The sequence below is a fragment of the Muscardinus avellanarius genome (assembly GCF_963383645.1).
Source record: "Muscardinus avellanarius genome assembly, chromosome: 16".
Classification (NCBI taxonomy): domain Eukaryota; kingdom Metazoa; phylum Chordata; class Mammalia; order Rodentia; family Gliridae; genus Muscardinus; species Muscardinus avellanarius.
The window spans coordinates 52,862,121-52,874,983 of record NC_137802.1 but is presented as its reverse complement, the minus strand read 5'-3'; the positions used below and the strand labels follow the sequence as shown (position 1 = coordinate 52,874,983).

The window sequence follows — 12,863 nt, the reverse complement described above, 5'->3', positions numbered from 1 at the left end:
AAAATAACATCCTGAATATGTTGACTTAAATATATTCACATTTATGCCTTGCATTATCCATCCGACAGCGGTGCTCTGTATCCAAGCCAGTATCCTCCTACCTGTGTAGTGGGGACTCCACCAGCCGAATTATCTATAGCTTTGGGGCCCAAAGACGTAGCTGAACTTCGTGTCTTAACAAGTTTAGGTTGTGAGTTTTGTCTTCTGGTCTTTTTTCAAGTCTTTGTTTCGTTTCTCCTTTCGGTCTTCAAACCGTTGCAAAACAACCCCAAACGCGGGCGGTTCGCGTTTTTAACAAGATTGGCCCCAATCGTGCCTTCCCCCTTCCCCGGCTCCTGCGCGGAGGCGCGCCCTTGGAGAAGTTTGTCCCTCGCGGCTGCCCGTCGCCGTCCGCTTCCGGGCGCGCGTGGGTCCCGGGCGCCGGGAGGCAGCGATGGCGTTCCGGTGTCAGCGCGACAGCTACGCGCGGGAGGTGCGGCCTGTCGGGCGAGGGACCTAAAGCCGCCGGCGGAGGGTGGTTTGCCGAGGAGGGCGTGCGGGTCTAGGCTGCGTCTCGGGTGGCGAGGGCGGAGCCTCGGCTTATTCTCCCCTCTCTCTGCCCAGTTCACCACCACCGTGGTCTCCTGCAGCCCCGCGGAGCTGCAGACCGACGGCAGCCACGGCAAGAAGGAGGCGCTGACCGGCTTCCACGTGGTGCTGGAGGACACGCTGCTCTTCCCCGAGGGCGGGGGACAGGTACGGAGCCGCCCTGAGCCCCGCCTCTCCCGGGAGAGCCCGGGTGGAAAGCGCCCTGCCCTCTTCTCAGCCTAATGAATTCACATGAACATGAGTTCATTTCTTTATTCACTTAGGTATTTACCAATACATTCTTATACTTAGATAAAACAAACGGAACGGGACAGCTTCTCTATAATCGTGGGATCATTTTTTTAGAGGTAACTGTCTACCAGGCATAAGTAATAGAAGTAAAATAAAGCTGCGTAAAGGGAAAGAATAATAGCATGCTGTCCTAGGTGGGAGGCCGCTCATTTCAGGAGAGCTAAATAAGGGAAGGAGTGAGCCATCGCCGTTACCTAGTGGTGCTGAAGAGACACAGAACGCCAAGTGCAAAACCTTAATGTGGGAATTATAGTGTTCACTGAAAAAGATGCCCCTGAGGGAGTCAGGTAAGGCCGATGAAGTACTGTTGCACAAAAGAGCACAGGTTTTTCAATCTCTGATGGGATAGAAACCAGGTACACGGTGAACCTTAGGTACATTGCACAGATACGGCAAGCCCAGGTACTTGGGAGGCTGTGGCAGGATTCAAAGTTCAAGGCCAGCTAATGCAATTTAGTGAAATGCTGTTACACACACACACACACACACACACACACACACACACACACACGGGCATGTCGCCAGTACTTAGGAGGCTGAGACAGGAGGATCTCAGGTTTGAAGCCAGCCTCAGCAATTTAGTGAGGCTCTCAGGAACTTAGTGAGGCTCTGTTACAAAACAAAAAAGTAAAATAAGTCTGGGGGTATATCATGGAGGTAGAAAGCCCCTGGGTTCCCAGTACCATAACAAACAAACAAACAGAAAATAGGGCCAGGGGTATAGGTTAGAAGTAGAAGGTGCTCCTGGGTTCAATTCCCAGGACCACACACACAAAAAAAAAAAAAAAAAAAAAAAAAAGAAGAAGAAGAGGAAGAAGAAAAGACTAGAGATGAAAGAAGGAAGGAAAGAAAGAAAAAAAGGCTGGAGACAAGGATCACAGGTGGCCAGCCTCAACAACTTAGGGAGGCCTTCACAACTTAGTGAGACCCTGTTTCCAGATAAGAAATAAAATCAGGTTAGAGGTTAGAGGTATAGCTTAGAGGTAGAAAGTCCCTGGGTTAAATCCCTAGCCACAAAAAGAAAGAAAGGGAGTTTTTTTTTTGTTTTTTTTTGTTTTGCAAGTCTGGGGATGGAACCCAGGAGCATTTGACCTCCAAGCCACAACCCCCGCCCTGTTTATTTTATTTATTTTGAAACCGGGTCTCACTAAGTTGCAGAGGGCCTCACTAAGTAGCTGAGGCTGTCCACAAACTGCGATCCTTTGGTCTCAGCCTCGCGAATGCTGGGATTATAAGCGTGCGCCACCACGCCTGACTGGAAGGGAGTCTTTAACTTCAACCATCCATAAGTCTCATTTTAATTAATCAACTAGCTTATTTGTGTGGTCCTGGGGTATTCAATCTCCAAGCTACAGCCCTAGCCCCATTTTTTTAAAAATTTGTTTTTATGGTTCTGGTCTGAGAATTGAATCCAGAGGTGTTCTACCGAATCCAGAGGTGTTCTACCTCTGAACTACATCCCTGGCCCCTTTTTTTATTTTATTTTTATTTTTATAGTTTTTTTTTTTTTTTTCAGAACTGGGGATTCAACCCAAGGGCATTCTACTTTTGAGTTACACCCTCCACCTCTATTTTTTATTCTTTATTTTGAAACAGGGTCTCACTAAGTTGCAGAAGGCCTCATTAAGTAGATGAGGCTGGCTGAAAACTTGCAATCCTCCTGTCTCAGCCTCTGAAATACTGGGATTATAAGAGTGTACAACCATGCCAAGCCCTGTCCCTTAAAAAAAACTTTTTTTTCTTGAGAACCAGGTGTGGTGGCACATGCTTGTAATCCCAGCATTTGGGAGGCTGAGACAGGAGGATTGCGGTTCATGGACAGCCTCAGCTACTACCTAGTAACCTTCGCAGTTCAGTGAGACCCTGTTTCCAAATAAAGAATAAAACAGGCCGGGTGTGGTGGTGCATGCTTGTAATCCCTGTGCTTGGGAGGCGGAGACAGGAGGATTGCACAGGTTAGAAGCCAGCCATGCTGGCCTAAGAGACCCTGTTTCCAAATTAAAAAAAAAAAAAAAAAAACATGGGGGGGGGTGTTGTAGTTCAGATGTGGAAAGCCCCTGGGTTCCATCCTCAGTACAGCAAAAAAAAAAAAAATTTTTTTTTGAGACCATGAATGGTGGCACACACTTGTGATCCCAGCACTCAGGAAGCTGAGACAGGATTGTGGTTCATGGAATTTTATTTTTTGTGGTACTGGGGATGGAACCCAGGGGCATTCTACCTCTGAGCTACACCCCCAGCCCTGTTTTTTATTCTTTTTTTTTTTTTTTTTTTTTTTACTTGTTTTCAGGTGTTTATAAATTTTTAATTGGTGCATTGTAGTCATACTTTTTTTTTTTTTTGCAGGTCTGGGGATGGAACCCAGGGGCATTCGACCTCCTAGCTACACTTCCTGTCCTATTTTTTATTTTTTATTTTGAAACAGGAATTCACTAAGTTGCAGAGGGCCTCACTCAATAGCTGAGGATGTCTGCGAACCACGATCCTTCAGTCTCAGCCTCCCGAATGCTGGGATTACAAGCATGCGCCACCACGCCTGGCTCATACATCTTAATGGGATGAAAGATGGTGGAGGCATACATGCACACATCAGCCAATTAGTCCTTACCCAATTCCCACCCCGTTCCCTCCCCATCCCTCCTTCCCATGCTTGGCTTAGTGATTGACTTTGATATGTTTGTTATTTATTTTATTTTTGCAGGTCTGGGGATGAAACCCAGGGGCATTTGACCTCCGAGCTACACTCCCTGCCCTACTTTTTATTCTGTATTTTGAAACAGGGTCTCACTAAGTTGTGGAGGGCCTCACTAAGTAGCTGAGGCTGGCTTTGAACCTGTGCGATCCTCCAGTCTCAGCATCCTGAATTTTGGGATTACAAATGTGTGCCAACACACCTGGTGTTATTTTTTATTTTTTGAAACAGGATCTCACTGAGTTACAAAGGGCCTCACAATGTAGCTGAGGCTGTCTGCAAACCGCAGTCCTCCTGTCTCAGTCTCCCAAATGCTGGGATTATAAGTTGTGCCACCACGCCTGGTTTATTCTTTATTTTGAAACAGGGCTTCACTAAGTTGCAGAGGGTCCCACAAAACAGTTGAGGCTGGCCATAATCCACAATCCTTCTGTCTCAGCCTCTCAAATGCTGGGATTACAAGTGTGTGCCACCACACCCGGCTTCTGAGGCTGACTTTGAACCTGTGATCTTCCTGTCTCAGCTTCCAAAGTACTGGGATGATATGCATGCACCACCATATGGGGCTTGTTTTAGATATTATTAAAAATAAGACTATACTGAGGAGATGGCAGTGAGGATGAAGGTTCTTTGAGTTTTACAATCTTCATTACTATCCTCCACTCTCGCTATTTGCTCTCTTTTTTTTTTTTTAATGTGGTACTGGGGATAGAACCCAGGTTTGCTCTACTATACTCCAGCCCTTTTTATTTTTTTTGTTTGGTAACAGAGTCTTGCTCAGTTGCTGAGAGTCTTATCCTATTGCTGAGGATATGACTTTGAAACTGCAATCCTCCTGTCTCAGTCTCTCAAGTACTGGGATTATAGGCAGGTGCCATCACGTCCCACAATCTCTTTCTGTTTTAATCCTGCTATTCTAACTTGAAGAGTAAAGAGTAGAACAGAGAAGTCTTTCCTGGAACAAAGTAAACTCACCTTTTTTCCATTGCCGCCACCGCCGCCTCCTCCTCCTCCTCTTCCTCCTCCTCCTCCTCCTCCCTTTGGGAACTCAAATTTTGGGTCTATGTCTCATAGGTTTTCCTTAGAGGATCTTTGTGTCTAGGAGGCAAGGTGAGTTGAGCCTCACCATTGGTTACCTTTCTTTCTTTCCCCCAGCCTGATGACCGTGGTACAATCAATGAGATCGCTGTGCTCAGAGTGACCCGCCGCGGGGCTCAGGCTGAACACTTCACACAGACAGCTCTGGCCCCTGGGAGCCAGGTCCAGGTGCGGGTGGACTGGGAGCGGAGGTTTGACCACATGCAGCAACACTCAGGTATGTGGGACCCGATGGGAGACACACAGGAGCTACAGTTGCCATGCGTGGGAACACCCTGATGACTAGACTATCTTTTCTTTTTTTTTTTTTGGTGGTACTGGCGTTCCTGGAAACCCTCTGGGCTACACTCCCAGACCTATTTTATATTTTTATTTGGAAACAGGGTCTCTTTAAGCCAGCGAGGCTGGCTTCGAAGGCTGGCTTCGAACCTGCGCGATCCTCCTGTCTTCGCCTCCCAAGTGCAGGGATTACAAGTGTGCGCCACCACGCCCGGCCTTAGGAATCTTTTAGAGGAGACAGATATACACAGAATCAGCTCTGAGTCAGGCAGCATATGATAAATGTTACAAAAGTAATATGAATTATTGAAGTAAAACATTTTAGAATAGCCACTGGTATTCAGTATTGCCAATTTCCCACTTGATAGCTCTAGCTGATGTCTTGTGAGCTGTTCAAATTAAAAATATCCAAAATGAGCAGAATTCTTGTGACAAGTTTCAGTAAAGTATCTGAAGCATTACCAGCTGGGTGTGTGGTGGCACACGCCTGTAATCTAGTATTTGGGAGGCTGAGACAGGAGGATTGCAGGTTTGAGGACAGCCTCAGCAAGTGGTGAGACTCTCATCAACCTAATGAGACCCTATCTCAAAGTAAAAATAAAATAGGCTGGAGATATAGTTTGGAGGCCCCTAGGTTCAATCCATAGTACTACTACTACTACTACTACTACTACTACTACTACTATACACACACACACACACACACACACACACACACACACACACAGTTTCAAAAAGTGGGCATTACCCAGTGCCTAGCAGGTGTTCCACATGGTATAACTCCGTGATTCGTCGCTGTCTGGGCCTCTCACTCTTCTGTCTCTTGCTCTCTTTCCTTAGGGCAGCATCTCATCACAGCAGTTGCCGACCAGCTTTTTGGGTTGAAGACAACATCGTGGTGAGCAGGAGGCCCAGGACTAGCTGTCGGGCCTGGATACCTAGTACTAGCTTTGTCTCAGCGATGGGTGGGAGTCGGAGGATAAAAGAAAGGGTAACGCTCAGCCCTGTGTGGTGGCACAGTCCTGTAATCCCAGCACGTGGGAGGCTGTGACCAAAGAACTGTAGGTTCAAGACCAGCCTCAGCGACCCAGTGAGACCTTGTTTCAAAATAAAAATAAAAAGGGCTGTGGGTGTAGTTTAGAGGTAGAATGTCCTAGGTTCAATCCCCAGTACCAAAATAATGATGATAATAATAATGAAGGAGAATTTAAAAAGATAAAGGGTCGTGCTCAGAGTTGGCTGCTTCCTCCTTTGCAAAGATGGGGTGGTAGGATGACCTCGTGTTTCTTAGAGGAAACCCAAGGATGAGAGTAGAGGCTTCAGCCTTCGCCTGGGAGAGGGCATGGAATGTGGAGCTCAGGGATCTGAGGTGAGGGATCCTGGGCCTACCACGCACAGGCTGCTTGACTTTGATCATGTTGCTCGATAGCCTTCACCATAAAATGGGAATGACAGCCGGGTGTGGTGGCGCACGCTTGTAATCCTGTCATCTGGGAGGCTGAGACAGGAGGATCACAGTTCATGGTTGCAGCTCAGTGTGACCCTGTTTCAAAATAAAGAATAAAAAATAGGGCTGGAGGTGTGGCTCAGAGGTAGAATGCCCCTGGGTTCCACCCCCAGTACCATACACACAACACAAAAAAAAGGCAATCCCTACCCCCAGTCCCTATAGTATGTGGGAAGGATTAAATAAAATCTTTTATATGAGCTTATGAGCATTCTTTCTGTAAGCTTTTTTTTTTTTTTCCTCGTGGTACTGGGAATGGAATGGTACAGAGTCTTATGCACGCTATTTCTGACCTGCATCCTCAGCCTTTTTAACTTTAGTTTGAGATGGATCTTGCTAAATTGCTCAGGCTGGCTTCACATTTGTGGTCCTCCTACCCTAGTCTGCTGAGTCTCTGGGATTACAGGTGTGTGCCACCTTGCCTGGCTCTTTGTGAACTTTCCTTCATTGTCATAATCAGCCTCCTGTGACCGCTCCCCTCCGGCAGGGAGTTAGGGCGGCTGAGGTGTGTGATAGAGCTGGACGGCCCCTCCGTGACAGCGGAGCAAGTAGCTTCCATTGAGCAGAGCGTCAACGAAAGAATTAGAGACCGGCTGCCTGTGAGTGTGCGGGAGCTGAGCCCGGATGATCCCGAGGTGGAGCAGGTGAGGGGGACCCGGAGGCGGCCTCTGCAGATTGGGCTCCTCATCAAAATTCACCCAAGCCAGGCGTGGTGGCGCAGGCCTGTAATCGCAGTACTTGGGAGGCTGAGACAGGAGGATCACAGGTTCAAAGCCAGCCTCTGCAACTTAGTGAGACCCTCAGCAGTTTAGCAAGACCCTGCTTCAAAATAAAACAGTAAAAGGCTGGGTGTGCCGGCGCACGCTTGTCATCCCCGCGCTTGGGAGGCGGAGACAGGAGGATCGCGCAGGTTTGAAGCCAGCCCCACTGGCTTGCGAGACCCTGTTGCCAAATAAGAAATTATAAAATATGTTTGAGAGTGTAGCCCGGAGGTAGAAGGGCTTCCAGGAACCCCAGCACCCAGCAAAATAAACAAACAGACAAACAAACAAATAAATAAATAAAAAAGTAAAAAGGGCCAGGGGTGTAGCTTGGAGGTAGAATGCCCCTGGGTTCCATCCCTGGTACCTAAAATAAATAAATATAAATAAATAAATAATAAATAAATAATAAATAAATAAATAAGCAAGCCAGCCTTTCTCCACTCCTCGTCCAGGTGCGGGGCCGGGGCTTGCCAGATGATCATGCCGGTCCCATTCGAGTGGTTACCATTGAGGGTGTTGATTCCAACATGTGCTGCGGGACCCATGTGAGCAATCTCAGTGACCTTCAGGTAGGTGTGGGGGGACTATGGGGAGCAGAGGGCTGCCACAGGGCTGGAAAGGTGGGGGTTAGGAGTCCTAGGTGGACTCTTTCCTCTTTTGCTTCAGAGCTGGGGAAGAGGTCTGTGTCTCTTGCTCTGAGGTCCCAGGCCCACTGTGTGTGTGTGTGTGTGTGTGTGTGTGTGTGTGTGTGTGTGTGTGTGTGTGTGTATGTGTGTTACCTCCTTCATGTAGGTCATTAAGATTCTGGGCACTGAGAAGGGGAAAAAGAACAAAACCAATCTGATCTTTCTGGCTGGGAACCGGGTGCTGAAGTGGATGGAGAGAAGCCATGGAACTGAGAAAGCACTGACCGCTTTGCTGAAGTATGTCCCTCAGTCACCCCGCCCCTCGGGCCCTGCACACCCTGGGCCGCAGCTTCCCCACCTGGAAGGTAGAATTATCTCTTCCCTCTGGGGGGCAAGGTGCACTCATAAACAGCAAAGTTCTTTAGACTTTACGTCAGACCCACACAAGATGGTTTTTCCCCTGTATTCCCCCCACCCCCCCGTTGCCTCAGAGGCCTCCTCGGAATGTCCCGGGTCCCCATTGGGAGGGCGGCACCTTAGAAAAGAAGGCACCCTTGTTTTGCATCCCTGAGGCTGGAAGCAGCTGTGTGCATCTGGGCTGCTCTCTTTGACTTCGCAGGTGTGGAGCAGAGGAGCACGTGGAAGCAGTGAAAAAGCTCCAGAACTCCACCAAGCTCCTGCAGAAGGTGCTTGTCCCCGGCAGCGGGAGGGCCCGAGCTCTGCCTGGACAGAGCCTGGCTGCGGAAGGGGCAGCGAGGGGGACCAGGTGGAGGGAAGATGGTGCTTCCCTGTTACACTGGCCCCCTGCCTACGGTTCTGTCACATCCATTCCAGAACAACTTGAATCTGCTCAGAGACCTGGCCGTGCACACCGCCCACAGTCTCAAGAACAGCCCAGACTGGGGAGGTGTGGTCTCACTGCACAGGTGAGACATTAGGAGCCGGGACAAGGCGGGGCTGAGCTGGACTCAAAGCTCAGCATCTCCCCTGTGCGCAGAGCACAGCAGAGGGTGGGTTGCTTGCTGGGATTTTCAAGGCCAAGTAGACCGCCAGACCCTAGGGAAAGCAGATTTCCTGGGTTTGATTCTAACATAACGTTGGAACTTTTATTAGCACTTTTCCTCCCTCCTTCACCATAATATAGATTTATTCTTATTTATTTATTTATTTTTGGTGGTACTGGGGTTCCTGGAAACCCTCTACCTCCAGGCTACACTCCTAAACCCTTATCCTGGCGGAATCCTTTTTTTTTTTTTTTTTTTTGGTACTGAGAATTGAACCTGGAACATTTCACCTCTGAGCCTACACCTCCAGCCCTATTTTACTTTATTTTATTTTATTATTTATTTATTTATTTTTGTGGGTCTGGGAATAGAACTTAGGGGCATTCAACCTCTGAGCTACACCCCCTGCCCTATTTTTTTATTCTTTATTTTGAAACAGGATCTCACTAAATTACGGAGGGCCTTACTAAGTAGTTGAGGCTGTCCATGAACCGCGATCCTCCGGTCTCAGCCTCCTGAATGCTGGGATTACAAGAGTGCGTCACCACACCCAGCTTTTATTTGTTTTAATTTTTTGCGGTACTGGGGATGGAACCCAGGAGCATTGTACCTCCAAGCTACACCCCCAGCCCTATTTTTTATTCTTTATTTGGAAACCTGGCCTTACTGAGTTGCAAAGGTCCTCACTAAGTAGCTGAGGCTGTCCACGAACCACGATCCTCTGGTCGCAGCCTCCCAAATGCTGGGATTATAAGTGTGCACCACCATGCCCATCTTATTTTTTATTTTGAAACAGAGTCTTGCTAATTTGCTGAGGCTGGCTTCGAACCTGTGATTCTCCTGTCTCAGTCTCCCAAGTACTGGGATTATAGGCTTGTGCCACCATGCCCAGTTCAAATTCTGTTTAAGAGGAATAAAAACAAACCTTTATGTATAAGCTTCTGAGGCTGAGAAGGACATCTTGCTGGTCTTCTGCCAGTGTTCTTCTTGTTGAGGGTCTGGGACTTTGTGTGCTCCACCAGGCAGCACTGCGGCCAGCCTCGTGAGAAGCCAGGCCTCCTGCAGCTTCAGATCTCCACACCGGCCTGGGCCTCATGTCTGTGTCCTTTGTCTTAGGAAGGAGGGCGATTCCGAGTTCATGAATATCATTGCTAATGAGGTTGGATCTGAGGTAAGAGGAGCATATGTTTCTCTATTCTGCTCTGGGTAGAGATTAGGGACATGTAAGTCAGGACATTAGTTCACCTGAGTCTCTCGCATTACCATGAAAACATCACATTAAAAACAGTCCATTCAGCCGGACATGGTGGCACACGCTTGTAATCCCCGCGCTTGGGAAGCTGAGACAGGAGGATTGTGCAGGTTCGAAGCCAGCCTCAGCTACTTAATGAGGCTCTCAGCAACTTAGTGAGACCCTGTTTCCAAATAAAAAAATATAAAAACTGTCTGGGAGTATAGCCCGGAGGTAGAAAGCCTCTGGATTCCATCCCCAGTAACACACACGCACACACACACACACACACACACACACACACACACACACCCATTCAGCTGGGCGTGGTGACTCACGCTTGTAATCCCAGCATTTGGGAGACTGAGACAGGAGGATCGCGGTTCTTGTACAGCCTCAGCTACTTAGGCCCTTTTACAACTCAGTGAGACCCTGTTTCAAAATAAAGCATAAAAAATAGGGCTGGGGGTGTAGCTTGGAGGTAGAATGCCCCTGGGTTATATCCTCAGTACTGCAAAAAAAAAAAAAAAAATCCATTCAGTACTATTTTCTTAGCATGAACTGGGAGCCAAGCTCTCTCTTTAAGGTGACTGATAAATACTTTTGTTTTGTGGATTGAACCTGGGGATGTTCTACCTCTGAGCTATACCCCCAGCCCTGTTTATAAATTTTTTAGTCTTGAAACAGGGTCTCACTAGGTTACTGATAGCCTCACTAAATTGCTGAGGCTTTCTATGAATTTATGGTCCTCCTGTCTCAGCCTCTCAAATACTGGGATTACAAGTACGTACCACCATACCCTACTAGATCAGTACAATTAATCTTTAGGGCTGTCACATTTATCAGTTTCCTAGCTCTTTCTTTGCTTTTTGGTTTTTTTGTTCATTTGTTTGTTTTTGGTAGTACTAGAGATTAAACCCAGGGGTGTTCTTTTTATTTTTTAAATTTTGAAATAGGGTCTACATAAGTTGCTAAAGTTGGCCTTGAACTCATGAACCTCCTGGTTCAGCTTCCCAAATATTAGGATTACAAACTTGTACCACTATACCTGACTCCCAAGTTGCTTTTTTTTTTTTGCGGGTCTGGGGTGGAACCCAGGGGCATTCGAACTCCGAGCTACACCCCCTGCCCCATTTTTTGTTCTTTTTATTTTGAAACCAGGTCTCACTGAGTGGCAGAGGGCCTCACTAAGTAGCTGAGGCTGTCCACGAACAGCAATCCTCCGGTCTCAGCCTCTCAAATGCTGGGATTACTAGCGTGCGCCACCACGCCCGGCTCCTCCTTGATATTAAACTAGGTTTCTCTAGTCACTCTCAGTTTCTTGGCCTTGGGGGGGCACAGTGGTGGGGCTTCATCATTATTTGTTAGCATCACATCAGGGGGCGATAGCTGTGCTTGAGGCTGAGGAGAGTGCAGGGTTGGGGAGTTGACCTCACATGCGCTCATCTCCTTGTCTCCCTCCTAGGAGACCCTGCTCTTCTTAACAGTGGGAGATGAGAAAGGTGCTGGGCTCTTCTTGCTAGCAGGGCCAGCGGAAGCTGTGGAGACCCTGGGGCCCAGGTAATGTACATGGTCTCTCTTGTGCAGGTGGGAGAGTCTGTAAGCTACTAACTTACTAATGCAGCCCTGCACTTGTTAAAAGGACCACCACTAAAGAAATGTGGCATATAAGCCGGGCGTGGTGGTGCATGCTTGTAATCCAGCATTCAGGAGGCTGAGACCAGAGGATCGCGGTTTGCAGACAGCCTCAGCTACTTAGTGAGGCCCTCTGCAACTCAGTGAGACCCGGTTTCAAAATAAAGAATAAAAAATAGGGCAGGGGTGTAGCTTAGAGGTTGAATGTCCCTGGGTTCCATCCCCAGACCTGCAAAAAAAAAAAAAAAAAAAAAAAAAAAAAGAAAGAAAAAAAGAAAAAGAAATGTGGCATATACATACAGTGGGATTTTACTGAGCCATAAAGAAAACAAAATTATGTCACGTGCAAGAAAATGGATGGAACTAGTGCGATTAGCCAGTCTCAGAACATAAGGGTCTTATTATGTTTTCTCTCATATGTGAAAGCTAGAATGAAAATAGGAAACAAAATATATTTATAATACATGTATACAATGTAAAATTGATCTGATCAGGGTAATTAGCATTTCCATCTCCCTAAACCGTTGTCTTTTCTTTGTCTGGGGAACCTTTGAACTCTTCTGGTTGTGCAGATATTTTTAAGAAGGGTTTCTAGAAGTCGCCTCTGCTTCCTCTCCCTCCCCAGGTCCCAGGGAAGATGGGGCTGCCTTGTTTTCTTGTGTCTTTTCCCTCACAGACCATCCCCTGACTGTCCCTCTGTTCTCCAGGGTGGCTGAGGTCCTGGAAGGCAAAGGAGCAGGGAAGAAAGGCCGCTTCCAGGGCAAGGCCACTAAGCTGAGCCGGCGGGCGGAGGCGCAGGCGCTTCTGCAGGACCATGTCGGTACCCAGAGTGCCGAGGAGTGAGGCCAGGGGCTGCCGCGGGAGTCTCCCAGACAATAAAGGACTGTGACCCCAAACCGCTGTTCCCACCGACCTTTGTCTGCTTTGTACAGCGCACTCGTGTGCTTATGCAGTCAACATCTGTTTGTGAAGAGACAGTTTTCTTTCTTTTATAGTACTGGGGATTGAACCCAAGGACATTCTACCTCTGAGCTACACCCACAGATCTATTTCTTTTTTTTTTTTTTTTTTTTGTTTTACGGCACTGGGGAAGGAATCCAGGGGCATTCTACCTTTGAGCTATACCCCCAGACCTATTTTTTATTCTT

At 47.7% G+C, this 12,863-nt stretch overlaps 1 protein-coding gene across 1 annotated transcript; it reads left to right on the top strand.

The window, feature by feature from the left end:
- Window positions 1-433: 433 nt before the first annotated feature.
- LOC308274701 (alanyl-tRNA editing protein Aarsd1) lies at window positions 434-12,558 on the top strand (the record flags this gene model as incomplete). Its single annotated transcript, XM_080712533.1, has 12 exons — window positions 434-472; window positions 604-735; window positions 4,727-4,886; window positions 5,789-5,846; window positions 6,943-7,099; window positions 7,672-7,788; window positions 8,012-8,142; window positions 8,465-8,531; window positions 8,680-8,771; window positions 9,966-10,020; window positions 11,546-11,640; window positions 12,423-12,558. 12 exons carry the CDS (start codon window positions 434-436, stop codon window positions 12,556-12,558), a joined length of 1,239 nt encoding a protein of 412 aa, XP_080568659.1.
- Between the last annotated feature and the right edge of the window lie 305 nt (window positions 12,559-12,863).